Source organism: Echinococcus granulosus, assembly GCF_000524195.1.
Source record: "Echinococcus granulosus chromosome Unknown EG_S00038, whole genome shotgun sequence".
NCBI classification, from domain to species: Eukaryota; Metazoa; Platyhelminthes; class Cestoda; order Cyclophyllidea; family Taeniidae; genus Echinococcus; species Echinococcus granulosus.
The window spans coordinates 162,738-180,798 of NW_020170418.1; the positions used below are offsets into that span (position 1 = coordinate 162,738).

The 18,061-nt window shown below is 40.1% G+C and overlaps 1 protein-coding gene across 1 annotated transcript; it reads right to left on the bottom strand. All coding sequences in view use genetic code 11, as the record gives it.

Moving 5' to 3' along the window:
* Nucleotides 1-35: 35 nt before the first annotated feature.
* On the bottom strand, nt 36-11,627 carry EGR_05291 (Coronin-1B; the record flags this gene model as incomplete). The annotated part of the gene is made up of 9 exons (XM_024494540.1): nt 36-167; nt 1,114-1,332; nt 4,167-4,475; nt 5,248-5,352; nt 6,896-7,012; nt 8,044-8,219; nt 8,894-9,104; nt 10,894-11,083; nt 11,584-11,627. 9 exons carry the CDS (start codon nt 11,625-11,627, stop codon nt 36-38), a joined length of 1,503 nt encoding a protein of 500 aa, XP_024351011.1.
* Between the last annotated feature and the right edge of the window lie 6,434 nt (nt 11,628-18,061).

An 18,061-nucleotide genomic window follows, 5' to 3' on the forward strand; every position in this document is an offset into this window, starting at 1 on the left:
CAGCCAGGTATGTGCACGTCTGTTGTAGTGGTAGGCTACTGGCCTCCCTTCAACTGTTCCTCTAGATGCTTTATTCGCCTCTCGTGACCCTTGATGATAATCTTCATCTTCCGCATGTCGTCCAACAACTGTCGCACCTCTTCGAGATTTATTCCACCGAAGTCACTCTACAATACGAAAAAGCTAATTGGTTTCTCTCTAACCCACCTAACATCAATTTGAACTGAGTAATGAATCGTATGAAGATTAATGATTCGACTCCAAATGGTCACTTTCTGAACATGCATTTTCAGCAATGGCACCTCAACGAAAAAGAATTTCAACACGTTTTACAGAGCATGAAGGAGGAGAGAATAACTTCGTGAAAGAACCCCCATTAATCAGCTGGTCATTAGTAGCCTGTCAACTCGTCTCAGTGAGAGCCGGAAATGAATTCGTTATCATTTGGATAAAAAAAAACAAAGCAGAAAAGAGCCGAAACTTTGCCACATCTGATTGTAACATTTCTCAACGCCTACCGAGTATGGATCTGTGGTATGAAAAGACACTTAAGAAGAGTAAGGGTATTAATTGAAATGAAAGCAAGCGCGTCAGGTGGCAGGGTGTAGCAATGCCGAAATGACCGTGCGAAAAGGGGGGAATTCCGGAGACAGAAGGCACAGTCAGCTGTGCTGTGTGACACATCCTTTGTCACTGTCCATGCGGCACACGAAAAGCACAAAGACAACAGCGATTCATCGACAGCTATCACACACACGTAGGGGAGTCTACCGAAGTGACGTTGTATGCGCACGTTTCAGCGCCCAAGGCAGCAGTGTCAATAAAAAACGGGCGAGTGAAGCGCGCAACAACCAGTTTAGAGATGAAGTTAGTCACGCAAACCGGTGTGACTGAGCCGCGCGGGTCATTGTGCTACTTCACTTAACTCAATTTCAGAGATGCCAGTTTTTAAGTAGTGTGCGCGCGTGACTATTGTGTAAAATAATTGAATAAACTTCTTGCCACGCCACAGGAAGCAGACCCATGCCAAGGCATATGTGCTGTCCCTGTCTGTGCGGAGAAACAGAGACTTGCCTGTTTGACAGTATGTGAGGGGGAAGACGATGGACTCACCGATTTGGCGATCTCGCCGCTAGCGGAGACAGCATTGGAACTGGTATGGGAGGGTCGAACGGAGTCGGTGGCTGCGGAAGTGGTGTTGCTGTGGGGCGTCTGGTGCTGGTGGTGGGCACCGCTCAACTTTGACTCAGTCAGTTTCAATCGCGTTGACGGCAGCTTGCCGTTCTTCTTGCCGTCCGTTTCACCACTCACAAAACCGTCCTTCAACGATATCTACACACGCAAAGAATATCAACAAGTTGATGGGAAGAATAAGAATTTCAAAACAGAGGCGCTCCATCGTCAAGTTTCGTGTCCCCATGATTAATTAGCCTATAAGGTGTAGCTAGGCATTACGAACCAACCACATCCAACTTTGGGTTGCATCGTTTTTAGTACAACAGAGAAAAAATAGTCAGAACCTGATATGAAAAAACCAATCGTTTGGTACTAAGGAGTAAATAGATTTGGCAAAATGCAAAATTACTCCACAAAAACAATATGCGCAAAATATAATAAGATATGGGACACTGAGACGAGCAGGCTTTCTGCGATGCTTTTTGAAGAATGATCCAAATAAAAAGGGGATAGGTGGAGGCCTGATGCATATTCTAGGGTTTGAATGCTACGGTTTAACAAGTTTGCTATCTGTGTCACATGCATGCAACATCATGAGTTTTGTACCCAAACAAAAACAAAAATAAATGTATAGATTTCCCCCTGGGACTGGTAGCAAACGCGCTAAAATGCGGGGCTGTATGGAAAATCAATGTGAAAGAAATGAATTTTCAAGGAAAAGTTCACTAAACCTCGAGAGTACCGAGGACTGGATTAATCAATTCAAGTAAATCTGCTATGAATGCGCGTCAATTAACAAGCCAGTTCATAATCAAGTAAACTATACTGACTTTTATGATGTCCATTTCAGTCAAAAATAAGTCAATGTGTCATTTTGTATACTTTAATTACACGCCTGGTTTCAAATGTGACCACGTTTCCTGCAACGTCTTCCGTCTCATAAAATACAAAATGCATCCTCTCTTCATCCCAGTCACCAAGAGTAACACCTCAGCAACGGAAATCACATTTGCTGGCAACACTGATTGGTGATGAAAACCAAAGTAGCATGGGTACGGCAGTGTGTTTGCTACAAACGTGTAACAACTCCGCACACTGTATGCGGCACCAGTCAAAACTGTTTACCACGTAAAATATTCACACAGGCCTCTCGGAAAAAAAGTAGCTGAACAGTGTATCACCAAATAAGGCCACTATCAATGTAAAATCTTGAATGAGTAATCCAATGGGTACAACTGACAGTACGGCATGGTAGGATAAGATACCATCGGTCACAGAGATACAGTATGATTTTCATGATCTGGACATAAGAGCCAATGGTTGGTAGAAACGAGTAAATGAAAAATAGGAATCCAAAAAGAAATCAGAAGAAAATAATAAATGCATGAAATCCGAAAACCACCTGAACAATCTCACCACTGTTCAGGCCAGTTTTTTGTATTGCCTGTGCATGGGTCATCAATGAACCACAGCTTATAAATACAAAACGGTTCGGCAAAAAAATTTGGTCTAATTCAAGCTGATTCTGTCATTTTCACGGAAATAATTTGGCATCGATGGGCTTGCAACACTGACAGCGAAGTAGATAATCCAGTAAAAAGCGTAAAAAGGAGCCTGCTAAGTTGTTCAATCAAAGCCTCACGAACAAAGATACTATGAACAGGCTCGCATCATTCCCAAAACCCGTATCACTTTGAATAACGACATTTCATTAATTTTTGGTCTTAAATACTTCGTATTTTAAAAAGGTAAGACAATGGGAAACATTTTATGAATCCTGTAAGCACAATAATAAATAAATAGGAACAACAGCATCTTGATAATAACGGTAACGATATCGGTGGGAAGTTAAACACACCGAAACAACCATAATGGTTAGTTCATTTTTATAGCTTTTCTGTGTTTATCCTACGAATATCAGTTAATAAATGTCAGGAGGTACTTAAGAAAACACAGTACAAATGCTAATAGTCCGAAGTAAAGGTGTTTTTGACAAGCTTCTAAACCCCAATGCACTTTACGGTTTCGGCATACAAAAGAAAGGCATTTGCTAAGCTAGGCAAGTCTGACATCCCACACAAATTCCATCTTGAAAACAAAGTGCAAATTACAATTTATAAAATAAATTCGAACTCGAGCCTTTGCAACAGTCAATTTCACTATTAACTGACTGGATCTAGGAAGTTTGCTTACGGGATACACGAACCACTGTATTGAGCTTGAATACAGAACTCTAAAGTCTACGTTCGTAGTTTTTTGCTAATATTTCAGCCTTAAGATAGTATGACTTCTTGAGTATCGCCTGGAGTGCTACACACAACGAGTTCAAACACTTTAAAATGTAGTGCGGAGAATTCGTCAAAGGCGAGAAAAGCGCAGTGGATAGCCTTGACCCCTGAAGGGTGAAGTTTGCTTTGTTTAGAGGGCACCTACAGGTTCCGTATAGAACGAAACGATGACACTAGCGCAGGCATGGATGTACACGTGTGTGCGCGCAAAGGCCATCCCACAAATGCGGCCATATATGGATGGGAGGTTCGATCGCGCAGCCTAGGGGTACACACACGCACGCGTGCGGATGTCACGTGCGTACGCATAGACGCACGCACTGACCGACGGATAGTTATCACCTGGAGGAGGGATTAGGCCACTTCAACGGTTTCATCCATCCAAGTGAAACGCCAAACTAGCACAATAAGCATGAAGGAATATCTGGGTATCACTAGATAACAATGAATTGGGCAAATCACGGACAGTGTCAACGGAAGAATTTGTGGCCAATCTCGCACGAAGTCACCCATGCTTTGAAGGAGGAAATCGAACCAAACCAGAATCGACTGTAAGGGTGATTTCAACTTCATGGTAGTGTACAACTTAAGTGGCAAAAGCGCTAATCTCACAGTGACTACGCGCATTGAAATTGCATAACATGGGCCCAGCAATTTCGGAAAAGCAAGTGAAGCTACAGAAGTAAGGTGTTAGGCACCCACCAAAATGGGATCCGCGTCTTTGCCCGACATCCACTCATCAGCGGAGAGAGCGGGTGTGTCGCCAACAGTATCGGGGTAGAGATCATCCTGATAGAGGACCGACTTTCTTGGCACTGTGAAGGGGATGACTTCGCAGAAGCCGCGTGCGTGCAATTTGTAGAAGCGTGCAATCTCGTTTTGGTTCACGTTGAGACCCCGCTTTGGCATCCAACCGATGCCTCGCTGTGGATCGGAACTGGTCATGGTGTCAATAAAGAAGACGTAGGGGTCATCGTCTGTCACTTCGAAGTAACGCATTGAGGAGTCTCCCTACGTATACCACAATACAGAAGCATTAATCTTCTCATCCGCGGCCCCACAATATAGGCATCCATTCAGTTAACTGGAACAGAGAGCCGAAGTAAATGGAAGTCAATTCCCAAAGCAAAATATATAATTGAGAAAACTATAAATAGCTTTTCATGCACTTATTCAGAGATATTAATTAATGTATCAAATGAGCCCATAAAATAATTAGAATATAAGATACAGCGTAAGATTTTCAGTCGGTTTTGCTGCAGATATGCAGCTAGGTATAAAAAGTTTGCTTAAATCCACGTTACCACTTGGGTGGACCTCGTTCCTCCAAATGTCAAAAGTGGTCTGCGACGAGGGCATATTTTATCTCCTTTTCCCCTCGTTTCATACAGCAGGCTACCACAGCTCAAGTTATGAAACCGTTAAGACTATCCGTCAAATCCAGAATAATATTTGACATGACAGTAAAGAATAAATAGAAAAAGTCAATGGAAGAACGGATAGATGTAACAGCTAAGAGCATGTATAATGAAACTCAGATCAATTAAATCCGGGAACGCAGTTTCGGATTGATGTACCATAATTAATTAAAGATATCCCAATCTGTAGCGCTCTATTCTACCATCGTTAAAATAAAATTTTGGCGCTGTAACTTTAATTTATTTGATTAAATTCACTGTACGACTGTAATAAAAGCGGTAAGCATAAACCTGTAATCGGACAAAGTAGTGGACACACTTTGCCAAACACCATTTTGACAAAAACTCAATTGGCCGTCGCCTACCTTGCCACAGAGGAAGATGAGATTGCTGTCTGGGTCGTAGAAGGGGAACATGATACCATTGCTAATGTCGAGATCCTGTTCCACCAGTCTTTTTGATACGTCATCCTAAAGCAAAGGAAATCCTACGCTTACAATAGTGCTCGTGAGTGATAATTCATTTTTATGAAATTATAAGAGGAGGCCAATGCAATCCCGCTGCAAATAACACAATTGATTTCACAACGGAGGGCACCTCAAGAGCAAAAATGTAGAGCTTTCAGAAATGCAGATGTGTGAAAAGTCTTTTGCGCAGAAAGCACCACCAACGACAGCAAAGTGTAAAATAGGCGAAAAAAGTGGTGAACTTTGACACACACACACACACAATGGAACTGCCAGGTGTTGGAACACACTGCCTGATTTATGAATCGTGTAGCCGCTGGTACTTTTCACTAAAAACCTAAACATGAGATTTGTAATTGAAGATGGAATCCTTCGGGAAGAAGCTTCAAGGAATTGATAAGGATTGACCAGAAATAGTATTAGGAATGGCTATGAGGTGTCAATCGTGATGAATCAAAACGGTGACCATGAGCCCGCTGTTTAAATCATGCGACTCCAACCCAGGTAAATGGATAGTATGTGGAATCGTATTTTAAAGTCTCCAGAAATACAAGGGGTAGTTATTGTGAACAATACGTTAATTTTGTTAGGCACGAAAAACACACATCCCCACGAATTTAAGCTCAACTTATTTCTAGAAAACTTACATCCTTTCTAAATGGTCAACGTCCCCCATAATGAGATTCCCCGAAAACTTATGCTCAGCACTATTTCAGACTTTTCAAATGTTGCTGCTCTATTTTTGCAAGCCGCTTCTGGATTTCTTTACTTCATTCTTATTATGGTGGGCAACCTAGACGCTCCGCATTTCAAAAACTAGCATAACCACCTTCAAATGTCTCAATATGTTTATTGAAAATCTTGAGTGGGAGAACTTCGGCTCAAAAATGAGTGCTCATGCTAGTGCAAATTAATTTCTACACCTAGCAAGTTCATCAGTAAAAATCCCCGATAAAAGGCGTTTGCCTTTGGTGCAACTTTGATAACGCAACAAACCACAAGAACGCAAAACCTACCCGACAGAAACGGCCACAAGACACACTAAATGACCACATTCACCACCTCTCATGAAGCTACAAGCGATGAAATATGGTAGAAGGAATTCGTGATGAAAAATGTCGCAGTATCTGACAGTTGACATTATCGGAGGGAAAAATCAAACATGTATTCATTCCCAAAAGTAACCGTAAAAGGTATGCAGAGTGCTGCTGAATTTCAGCAAGTCACATTTGCGATAGCTGTACGTAGGAAACTTCATTTTTTATTGCAACAATAGAATAACGCTTATCAATTCAAACGAGTTATTTACTAAAAGCGGACATAAATTTGTCTCAAAGAATGTCTAGATGATTGAAAATCGTTGTTACGGCAAGGGAATTTGAAGTGTTGCGATTACATATATCTTGGTCAACCTGAAACACCTTCAATGGGTTTAAAAAACCTACAGTTGCAGGTGTGTGGGAAAGCCAAAGAACACAACAGGAATGACGCCAAAAGGAGTGGAATAGAGTTTCCATTAAACCAAATGAGGATGAAGGAAACTTACTTTAGCCCACAAGGCGAACTGACGCTCACTCATGGGTGAGAAACCAGTGGTGAAGATGCGACCATCTTTGAGGTAGATAGCTTGTTGTGGCTTCGTTCCCTGATGGCAGATATTCTCCTGATATAAGAAAAGCATGAATGTAGATATTGACTGGTGCTCCATGGGAAGTTTAAAAATAGCTCGGATAGAACACAATGCCTTTACCATCCCTATCCCTGCATCGCCAACCACTAACAAATCATGCACAAACACTTGTGCGTAATCTCAAATTAAAGTAGGACTGGTAAGTCACACAAAATTATCTAAATAAAAAAGAAGAGGTCAAAGAATGCAAATCTAAATGATTCTCCAGCACTCGTTGTTAATTATCCCCACCTCATATTTTTCACCGCTCTCGACGCAAGATAGTATGGAAAACTCAAATTAGAATAACTGGTACTCACGAAGAGTGTTGCAACTCAATCCATACATTAGCAAAGAAAGGTGTAGGTAGTGTAACTGGATGGTCTACAGTTTTGAACAGCCACTAATTGGAAAAAGAAACTAACGCACAAGTCAAAGGGCTTTTGTTGAATGTATTGGAATAATGGAATGTGTATCTAGAAGAGCGTGCACGTTTTCACTCAAGGCAGAGGTGAGTCGCTGGAAGCGTACTTTCGGTTCTCTTTTCTCAAGTGACACCGCATACCAACAAGTTCCGCAGTCAGATCAAATGCGGTAGGCAGCAAAGTTATTAACGCGGAAGATAATAAGCCGACGAGTACTTTGCACTTCAGAGTTGTAAAACTTATACACAAGCTCAAATAAAGATGTGCTGTGAAATGGGTGAATAGGAGTATATTACTAGCTACTTTTCATCGAAGCTAGGACGTAAACAGGACACTCATAAAAAGTATGACGAAAATCTACAAAAGCAGAAAGTAAAAAACCATTAATGAAATCAAAAGGTATTAATTGATTACAAAACCAGAAAATGGAGATTTTTAGGTCCGTAAAAAACTTTTTCAATGTGATTGCGAGCAAGAAAACTATCACATCCTAGAAAAACGGATCGAGAAAACAAATTAATCACAAAGGGTCCAGGTACGAAAAAAAAACGTCAGAACGAATAAGTAGAATGATTAAAGCAGAAATAGCAGTCTGCACACCTTCAAAATGGTACCCTTTCGGGGATCAATTATGCGGGTGTGACGGTCCTTGCAAGTAGTGACGAGACGGGAACCATTCCAGTTGAAGCTAGCTGAAAGCACCATATCGGGGAAGTTGATTGTTATCAGTTTCTCCTCGGTCGAAACGTTCCAGATGAAAATTATGTTGTCTGCACCTACAAAGGCAGCAGTGACAAGTAGCGATAGGAGAACACCGATCAAGGTGAACATGATGATTAGCTGACGTGATTGTAAAGTCTACTTCCACCGAAACTCGCGAAGTGAGCGATAAACATATTTGGCACATAATTTTCAGGAATTCTGCTACATTTAGATAGGGTGATGAATCACTTCTGCACAATAATAGCATCTGAAGATATGTACCAAAACAATTTGGGCACACAGCGATAACCTACAAGGTAATTTCCAAGTCCAAGCACCACTTTAAATAGATCAATCAGTTAACGTTCCGATGATGCAAAACATCTTAGAAAATACACAGATTCGCATGAGAACTGTATTCTAATTGATGTACAATTGAGAAAAATTATAATTAAAAAGCAGGAATTATAGTGTTAGAGTTCTAAATATTTGCTGGTGCTCATCAACAATACAAGAAGCGGTAACTCTTTAAGCCAGGCTACTTTACTGGACTGCAGTTTATGGATCTACAGTAAGTAATCGCAGCCGTTCAAGAGGAGGTATTCAATTATGTGGGAAGCTATAGTCAAATTGCTAAATGTCGTAAAGGAAAGCAGAAGTGCTTTGGAGTTTCAAAGGTAAAACAGAAAAGGGAACTTGCCTGCGGTAAGGAGAACGTATTCGGCGGTAGGATGCCACTTGACAAGACCGACGCGACGTTGATGAGCAACCAGATCAGCAACTGGAGTGGTAAGGTTGGTTTCCGGTTGAAGGCCACCCTCGGGGATCTGCCAGACCTTGGCGGTGCAGTCTTCGGAGCCCGAAGCGATTAGGTCATCGTTGTGCGGACACCACTCGATATCGAGCACAGCAGCCCGGTGGCCAGCCACCAGCGGTGAGTCCCGCCCCACTCGACCATACTACAGGGGGTAGACGCAAACACGCACACACATAGGCATTGCCTGTGGTCCAAGAGCTTGGAAGACAATATGCACCAATACCAGTTTAATTCGTCCGAAGCTTTGATGACTGCTTCGGTCTCAGACCTGGGCAAGTACTTGAGAAGGAGTAGAGCAGGACCTATGTGTATGGTTAGAGAGCTAAACAAAACTCGCACTGTCGAGAGTGGAGGAATTTGCTCCGTTAGCTTGAGCACAATACTGACTACTCAAGAGTTCGTCATGAGAACAAAAACAAAGCATCAATCGCAGCATCATTTAGTCACACCACCATAGTATGACAACAAAATCGGGATTTCTTGGTACCGCTAACTAGGGGTCAATTCTCCCAAAGACGCACCTAAGATTGACATTATATATCTGCAAGTGTGCTACTATATGCTTTTACGGGTTATCATTAATGCTAAAAGTGAATTGTACGACAGCTATAAAAGTAGTTACAACACCCCAATGTAGTGTACCGAGTGCCTTGTTACTTGTGATCTAACAACTTTAAAATTGCATAGAGTAAGGACTAGATGGGGCTTCACTCGCAGAACTACGCATACACACAAAGTTATTCACGCAGAAAATTGACCCTGTGACTACAACGAGAATTTGAGAGATGCGAAGTCACCAAAGTACGAACACGCATACTATGCTTGCGATTACAAGCCACGTCCAATTCACAGAAGGCCGCTCATCCCGACTTTCAGAAGTGAAGTTGTTGATGGAAATGGCATCAACTATGAAGGCAAATTCAACATATCACGGAACTGGTAGAAATACGTGAAGTATTTCTGCAAAATTGTTTAGTCTAGTTTGCACAACATTCGACTTTCATGTCATTTGGTAGCACATCGAGTTTCGCGGAATAGTAAACTGTATATACCTCATTGCCAATGATTTATAATCGACATTGATCACCGTAGGACAAAAAAAGCGTCTATTTACAGTATGATTTTTGACTAATTGAGACTTAAACCTAAGTGGAGAAAGATGCAATTGTTAGGTTGGGTCCATGTACATTCATATTCCAATAATGCAATCAATTATTCACACAAACGAATTAGATAGGGATCAGCTCATGCAGAAACAAAGTCTGGATCATAAATTTCCCTCAGTGTATGGAGATTTGATATTAACAAATGTAGGTCGTTTCGTGTTTCGGGGATTGTATGGAAGGCGTCACATTGGACGAGCTATAAAAGCGGAAGACCGAAATCAGGTCTTCAACGAGGTGGAATGTAGTCATTCTTACTACAGGTGCGGAGAATATGACTATGGGAAGCACAGACTAATAAGACAATTAAAAACGCAGTCGATAAAATACTCATAAGATGGAAACACGAGGTCAAATAATAGAGGTGATACTTAATTATGATGGAAGAGTACTTGAATAAATAATAAGGTAAACAGGGTAGTGTTTGATTGCACCTGCAAGATCATCAATTACCATATTTCACTAAAAATTTCTAAAAATTATAAGGTACTGACAAGTCCAAATATTCACATCGAAAAAGAACGGCAAGTAGGATTGGGGATAGGTGCATAGGAAGGCAATTACAAAAGAATTGCCTTCCGTAAGATATTTGGATAAAAAACAAGGGCAAATTACAGGATCGATTGATACTGAGCCGTGAAAGGGTGTAGAGAATCAGTTCCGAAAACCTTGTCATGACCATACATTACGACACAAGCAAGGAAACGAAAAGCGGGTTATCGACAATCGACTCCCAACAGGCAAACAAAAGTTGAAACGATAACAAACCTTTTCGATCGGTAAAACGAGGAACGCCCCACCACCAGCAGCTTCTGTGATAATTGCCAGATACTTTGGATTTACGGAACAAAAAGTAGAATCCCAACTGCTTTTTGTGATTCGAATTTCATCGTAACAGAATTCTTTTTTGTTGGGTTTGCCGATGATATGCTTGAATTTGCTCTTCCGAACAAACATACTTTAACAGACGGAAACACTGATGGAGATGGCTTGCTGAAGGAGTAAAGGAACATATTCATGTCAAAGTACTAAGAAATCAAAATAATTTTGTAATGAAAAAGTGGGGCAAAACCGAAATGGCTGACTGATTGTTTGAAACGTCATATGCGTTATTGCCGTCTAAATACAGAAATCCGTGTTTCATACTTAGGATTGAGGGTAACACCAAAGGCATAAAAGGAAAGACAAGTATAACCAAACCAAACTAATAAATGCAAAAGTCCCTCAATGACAAAATGCTTTAAACCTTAAAATCAAAAAAGCCAAGCAGGAAATCAACATTGGTCATTAGTAAATCGTCACATATGAGGCCCAATAATCCCACCACACAAAGGCGATACAAGCTAAACTCGAAGCACAAAAGTCAAAAATTGACCCCTGTAGGTGTTTACCAATGTGGGAAATGCCTAGGATGCTGAGCGAACTAAACTCACAAAACTAAGCCTTCGACGAACCCACAGTGACCTCAGACAGAGCGCGGAAAAACAACTCTTACTGCTCATTCGTTTAAACACACAAAGAGCAAATTTGTGGGATTCGATAGCTTAAAGAATACTGAGAGCTTTGTTCATTAAAACAAGTTTATTGTAATTTTTGTTTAAATGATTTCAAGTGATTTAGAAAGTTTTTCATATTATTGCTGATTATTTGAAAAATAAATGCATAAAAAGACGGCGGAGCGCAGATTTACAGAAGTGACCAAATAAGTCAGTCGTTTAGCTGCTGTGTATGAGAAAGAGACCACTTTGGGTCTCCGTTATTGTATCTTTCCTAAATGACCTGGACTCCAGCCCTTGCCGGAAGCTCTTCGTCTTACTGTGTGTGGTATATGCGTATATATATACATATATGTTCCTCAGATTAACATGTCTTTTTTAATCTCTAAAAGAGTCTTGAAAGGCTGCTATATATAATTTTTTTTCAGCATTTTATCCTATTCACCATGGTGTATTCTCTAAGGCCATTTATGTCTAAAAAAGAGCTATGTCTAACTACTTACACATAAAGCTTGTTCCTAAGGATGAAGTGGGTGCATGTAGATAGCCTTCTGAGGCTTCCATGAAGACGGAAAGAGGGGGTGATACTTGGTCAGAATATGTATTGTCGACCTACAGTAGAGCATGGGACTGTGGGCTTGGCTCATAGGCTAGTCTGCCCGGCTGAAGTACAATAGTTGTGCGCCTGAGTGGCCCCTTACCAAAACCTAAGCGTTATTTAAACAATTAACGCATTACATCCAACATAGGTTGTTCTAAGACTGGAAATTTTCCGACAATGTACAATTACCCAGGCAATTTTAATAAAATAACCGTTCGTGTTAAGTCTTGGGTTTTTAAGAGGTTTAAGGCATTGCAAACCTACTAATGCGAAGTTCTCGTGCGCATTTCATCAATGCTGCGTATTCTAAAAGTGCCACAAGTCTCGTATTAGTAATGATTTCATTTATATTAATTATTCCTTGATCCCCTTAGGAGTAATATCAGTATGTGATCAAATTTTCAAGTAGCTGTCTTTATTATTTCAGCTACTGAATTGCCTTATTTTCTCTTGCCAAACATAAACCACTTGCTTTTACGTGCTTTTCAATGGATGCTTAAATTAGTTTAATTTTTTTTATCAGTTCTGATAACTGGGACATCTTGACCTCGTTAGCAAATTGACTTGATTTTATCTTCCTCTTATTTACTCGGCAGTTTTGCAAAATTTGGTTATACTAGAAGGATTCAACAACTTCGCAATAGTTTGCCACTAAGGTATGTTATGTCACCGGAATACTTTTCTTGGACTTAAGTTATTTCCAAAAACGGTAATCATTTTCACTCCTCAGTTAACCTCTGATTTCAGACCCTTTGATTGAGAAGGCAGCCTTGAGAATGATATCTTACAGAGCATATTATGGTATTTTACAAAGTGTCAAAGTATTACCGAGAGGTCCGTGGTACCCTCCACCTTGGGTACCGGTGACGTTTGCTCAGTGATGGGGTTAATATAACCAGACCGTCTGTCACCCGAAAGGGTACCTTTAAACAAATCTGCATTACCAAATAAATGCGAGTACGTGGCATCGTTCAGGAGCTTATTGATAAAATCTAGTATGATTGTGGACTTTAAATTGATATTCGCTTCCAAATTATTGGCGCTATACTATTTGTGTACTCTAGTGCAAAACATGGAATTTGTATTTTGTCGATTACGAGCCATTTAGTTTTGGCAGACAGTTTAGTCTATGCTCACAGATCAAATAATTTTCCATTTTAACCCTGTTAGGTATTTTGCACCATTATAAATTTAGTTTTAAATTTATGAGACATTAACAGCCTAACAATCATATCAAAACAAACCCATATTTGCTCAGCTTAGCCTTTATGTTACAGGTCGTCCTCGCGCGTCGTTTGTATAAACTAATGCTCTTTGAATTTATTAGTGTTCCAAGCTCTAATGATTTCACCTTACGGTAGAATCTTTTCTCTTTGTCCAAACGCTCAAAGGCCTTCAGGATGCTTTCTCACTGCCGCGTAATTTGCTACATATGTAGCGTCCCGAGACTCCCTGAAGACGAAAGAAGACAAAATACTCGGGCAGAATATATATATTCAGCACGGAGAAGGTGTCTGGGCCATTGGCATGGCCCAAAAGGCCAGCCCACCCAGCGAGGTACAAGGGGGCTAATTCGAAGTACAAAAGTGGCGCCTCACCAGAACCGAGGGATAAACCACTATCGATTACACATACGTGCTGAATACTTTTAAGACAAATTCTGACTGTGACCTTCATAAACTACCTTAATGATGGTCCGTTTTTACTTTTCGGAAGGAAATTTCATATCATAAATAAATAGTCGCCTGGCATTGAGACCGAATGACCTCTACTAAGCCAAGTGCGAAGTCTCGCTCTTAAATGGCTTTCAAGACTCGTGCACTGGTGGCCTGTTGCCACCATCCCCAATAAACACAATGGTCTCGCATGCTCGACCAGTGCCTATACAAAACTTGTAGTTAGCACGTCAAGGTGGAACCCAACGAAGCGGACACAATTGACCAAGCCTAGACAGAACCAAACGGGTGGAGTTTTGTGATACAGCATCCAAATAAGATGCGTTAATGGCTGCTCACGGCCTCGTTTTCTGGAAATGCGCATTGTTTCAAAAGTTCAGCAGCATTAAAATTCATTCCTAATTCAACATGACCCAAAGTGAACATTGATCGTTACTATGACCCAATAACCTTTATGTGTGGTCCAGGATTTAAATCCAATTAAAATTTTATTGAAATACATGCAATTTTGCGATAGTAAATGCAATCAGAATTCAGGCAGAACTTCGTAATAACCAGCTCCATCTTCTTCTGCAAATGACGCTACAAATAAGCCCAAATAGCAACGCCTACTTTCTGTTATGATTTACAATATTGTCGTGTTTTTGGTAATCGACGATTTCGGACCCAGTAAAACTGTAATAAGGAAGGTAGTTGTTTCGATTTCGCTCGCTTTTGTTAGATTAAAACCTATTATTGTTAGTGCGAGCCTTATGGTAGATTGCTTAACCCAAGGCACTCCTCTAACCCTTTCTGATTGCGATTCCAGTCGAATTCTTGTTTTAAAAGCCTTAGCCATCTCAGGTGAGATATGGAACGGAAACAGGAAAACAAAAAATGCTGAAGTATCGATTGGAGAACTGGAGGTGACATGAAAGTAAAGCACGATGGAAGCATTTAAAATAGTTGGGCCCATTCTGCACGTTTCCCGCGGAGGTGTGATTCCAGGCCATGCAAATGTATTTGCCGCGTGAATTACGGGCGCTACAAACGCGGAAAAGTAGGCAACTGTGAAATTATCCACTTTGATTCTCATCGTTTGGCCGGCGCGGTGGGACGTAGTGAAAGTAGGACCAAAGTGATAAATGGAAACTACAAACGCGAGAACCGATTGAGGAATATGAGTAGATGGCAATATTTCAAGATTCAATCTAATTGCAGACTAGTTTTAACTTCCATCTTAGGTTGAGATTGAAAGATAAATGACATTTTTAACGTTGTAGTCAAATAACTCCTCCACTCCGAAGATGCTTGGTGGCTGCCCATGTCTTTTGAATTAAAAGAGTTGACACTTGGAATGCTTGAAGTAAATGATGGCCTTTCTTAATACTAAAAAAGCGGAAGAATGCAAATTGCCTGAACTTAAGGAAAACGAACTTGCGCCCCCAAATGAGGTGGACTGTACCGAGAAGAATTCGCGTTAATTTGCTGCATTCTTATGTGCATGCGAAAAGAAGGAAGTTCACTGCTAGCATTGCATTCACCTTTAATGCACTTCTTCATTTATTCAAACAAACATGCGTATAGTTTTTGTTACCCACCCATAGCTCTATTTTTAGTAGAAACTAAGAAAAAACACACCTAGTGCTGTGTTAAAAACTACCTTGTTAGCATATAAGGAGAAGTTAGGCCAATAAGTCTGAGAGCGCTTCACTTACCTAAGTAATTTGATAAATATTTGCTTTAAGGTATATCAGGTAGTGCCAGGAGCATCAGGAAACGCCCACAAAAGTAGCAAATATAGGAGGGATTTAACTAAAAAACTGCGGGGTGGACCGCCATCTGTGGTCTTGAAACAGTATTTTGAATTGCACCAGACTTAAATGTTAGTTTTACCCAGTAGGTACTTTTAGCGTAGGAAAGTTTTGGCTTCACGGTCGCTCATCTCAAGGGATTCAGTTATGGTGAACTTAATAAATCGCTCCATAAATAAGTAATAATTTTGAATTTTGATGTCGAAATTCAAAAAAAATTTGAAAATGTAAAAATTCAACCCCATTCAACTAACCTTGTTGTGAAAAAAGTTTTCTCTGCTTGATTTTAATGGTAAATCACGTGCTCTAAAGCTTCAAAAAGACCCATGTGAGTGAATACATCTTTGGTTCTCAAAGGTGCTTGTATGTGGGTCATTTTCTCTTACAAGTAGTTAAATGAAACATCTTCTGCACGTACTAATAAGAAACATAGGTTCGTATTAAGAAGTATTTCCCAAGGGTTCATGTCTGCGAACCAGGATTGAAATGATGTACCGAGGTATTTGGGGTTGCCATGGTTTTGGTGCATAATCCATACCGGGAGAGGTAAGCAATTGGGGTCATTGATAAAAATAACGTGAGGAGGACACAGCATATCAGTCAAGTTGGTACTTTGAAATGTTTTAAATTCTTTAACCGACCACATATTATTTTATCCGAATAACACAACATTCTAACTTCTCTAGTCCAAGTGCAGGCTTGCCCAATTCTTGTAAAAGAATAAGGAGAAGTGAGAAAAATCAAAAGTTCATTGACTAATTCATATCGGTTTACTTGTCCATCTTTCCTCAGAATGTCTGTTGCACTAATTCAAACAGGGTATCCTACTGGATCCATTGTTAAGTTGGTGTACCATTCAGTATTCCAAATTATTACGGAAATAATTCTTAATCTTTGCTGAAAAGATTAAAGAAAAATAGACCCCTTTAAGGGTGTGCAAAGTTAGGATACCTCTTGGATGCCTCTTGAAAGGTGCTTAACTGATTAGTGCCACAGCATTTTGCAACTGCTGTGTCCTGCTCATGTAAAATGACTAAATTCACAAGAAATTAGGTTTAATGGAACTTATTAAGGTGTTATACTATGAAAAATAAGTAAAATAACTTCGCGTTGTTTGGTTAACATTTTTTCGAGGAGGAAGGCAGTTGCAGATCCTGTCAAGTCCCCTTTTGCCAGGGCTGAGCAGATTGTCTCTTGGGGTCTGCCGTGATGCATTTTGCTTGGGAGATTTTTGGGGAATTTGTAACTGTCTTAATTTTTTTGTTTGAATGTTCAGAACAAAACCTCGATAGGCACTTCTTATTTTTACTTCGATCCGTTAAAAAAGTATGAGGCAAGGAAGTGAGCAAATAAAAACGCAAATACTTTTTTCCAAATTAATGCGAAAAATTCAAAGATTGAAGGCAGTTGTACAGAAAAGATTGTTGGGTACTGCTGAATGACCGTCCACCGCTGTTTGAACAATTAGCATGGCTGCATATGGTGCGTAAGTAAAACATTCTATAAAGTCCTTTTTAACAGAAAAGGAAGTCAATTTAAGTCTCAACACTTTAGCCAATTCGTGTCCCATCCTTACCACCTACATTCTTATAACTCGAGAAGCGTATTTTCGTAGAGCTTGGATTATGAAGGCGTGTGCGTAATTTGCATTAATAATTCACATAGGCTTCTCTTAAGTTTCTCCTGTTTCAAGTGTCAAGTTATACACTATAGCTGTAAAATGACAGGGGTTTTGTGAAAAAGAAAATAACGGAGTCGTCACACCAGAACCCTGATTAAAATATCAAATGCACAGCTTACCCTTTAATTAAATAGGTTTGCATATTTTACTGTCAGCGGATAATTATATGAGTTAAATGCTGTGATAAATGTTTTCGTATTTTTTATCAAAAGCACCCAACAAACGGGACGTTAGGGATAAGGGGTTAAAGAGTGTTTCTGTGTGTGCAGGAGCTCTGCAAAACTGTTACAGATCACCTTGAAACTGCGGTAGTATCTCAATAAACTTAATAGCTGACTTGGTCAAAGAGGGTTACATGACCTAGGTGGCATGCTTACCAATCACGCATGGTAAAAACCAACGATGCAAATATTTAGTTCCATAAACACTTTTTTCTTTTGAGTAATAGTTGAGATAAGTATGCACAATTTTAAGTGAATATATTTCTGTTGGAGTAATCTTAAGAATGTCCATAAAGAACTTTTCGTTTGTGTTCTGAGAATTATCGTCATTTACCACTATTTAAGCTCATTAAAGGACAAAAGCAGTATTGTGCAGTCTGTGTAGTCAGGTGTTTAAAACACTCAAAGCAATGATATTTTTTTGCAACTGTGCTTCCTTTAGCAGTCACATTTCCCTCAGTTCGGTGA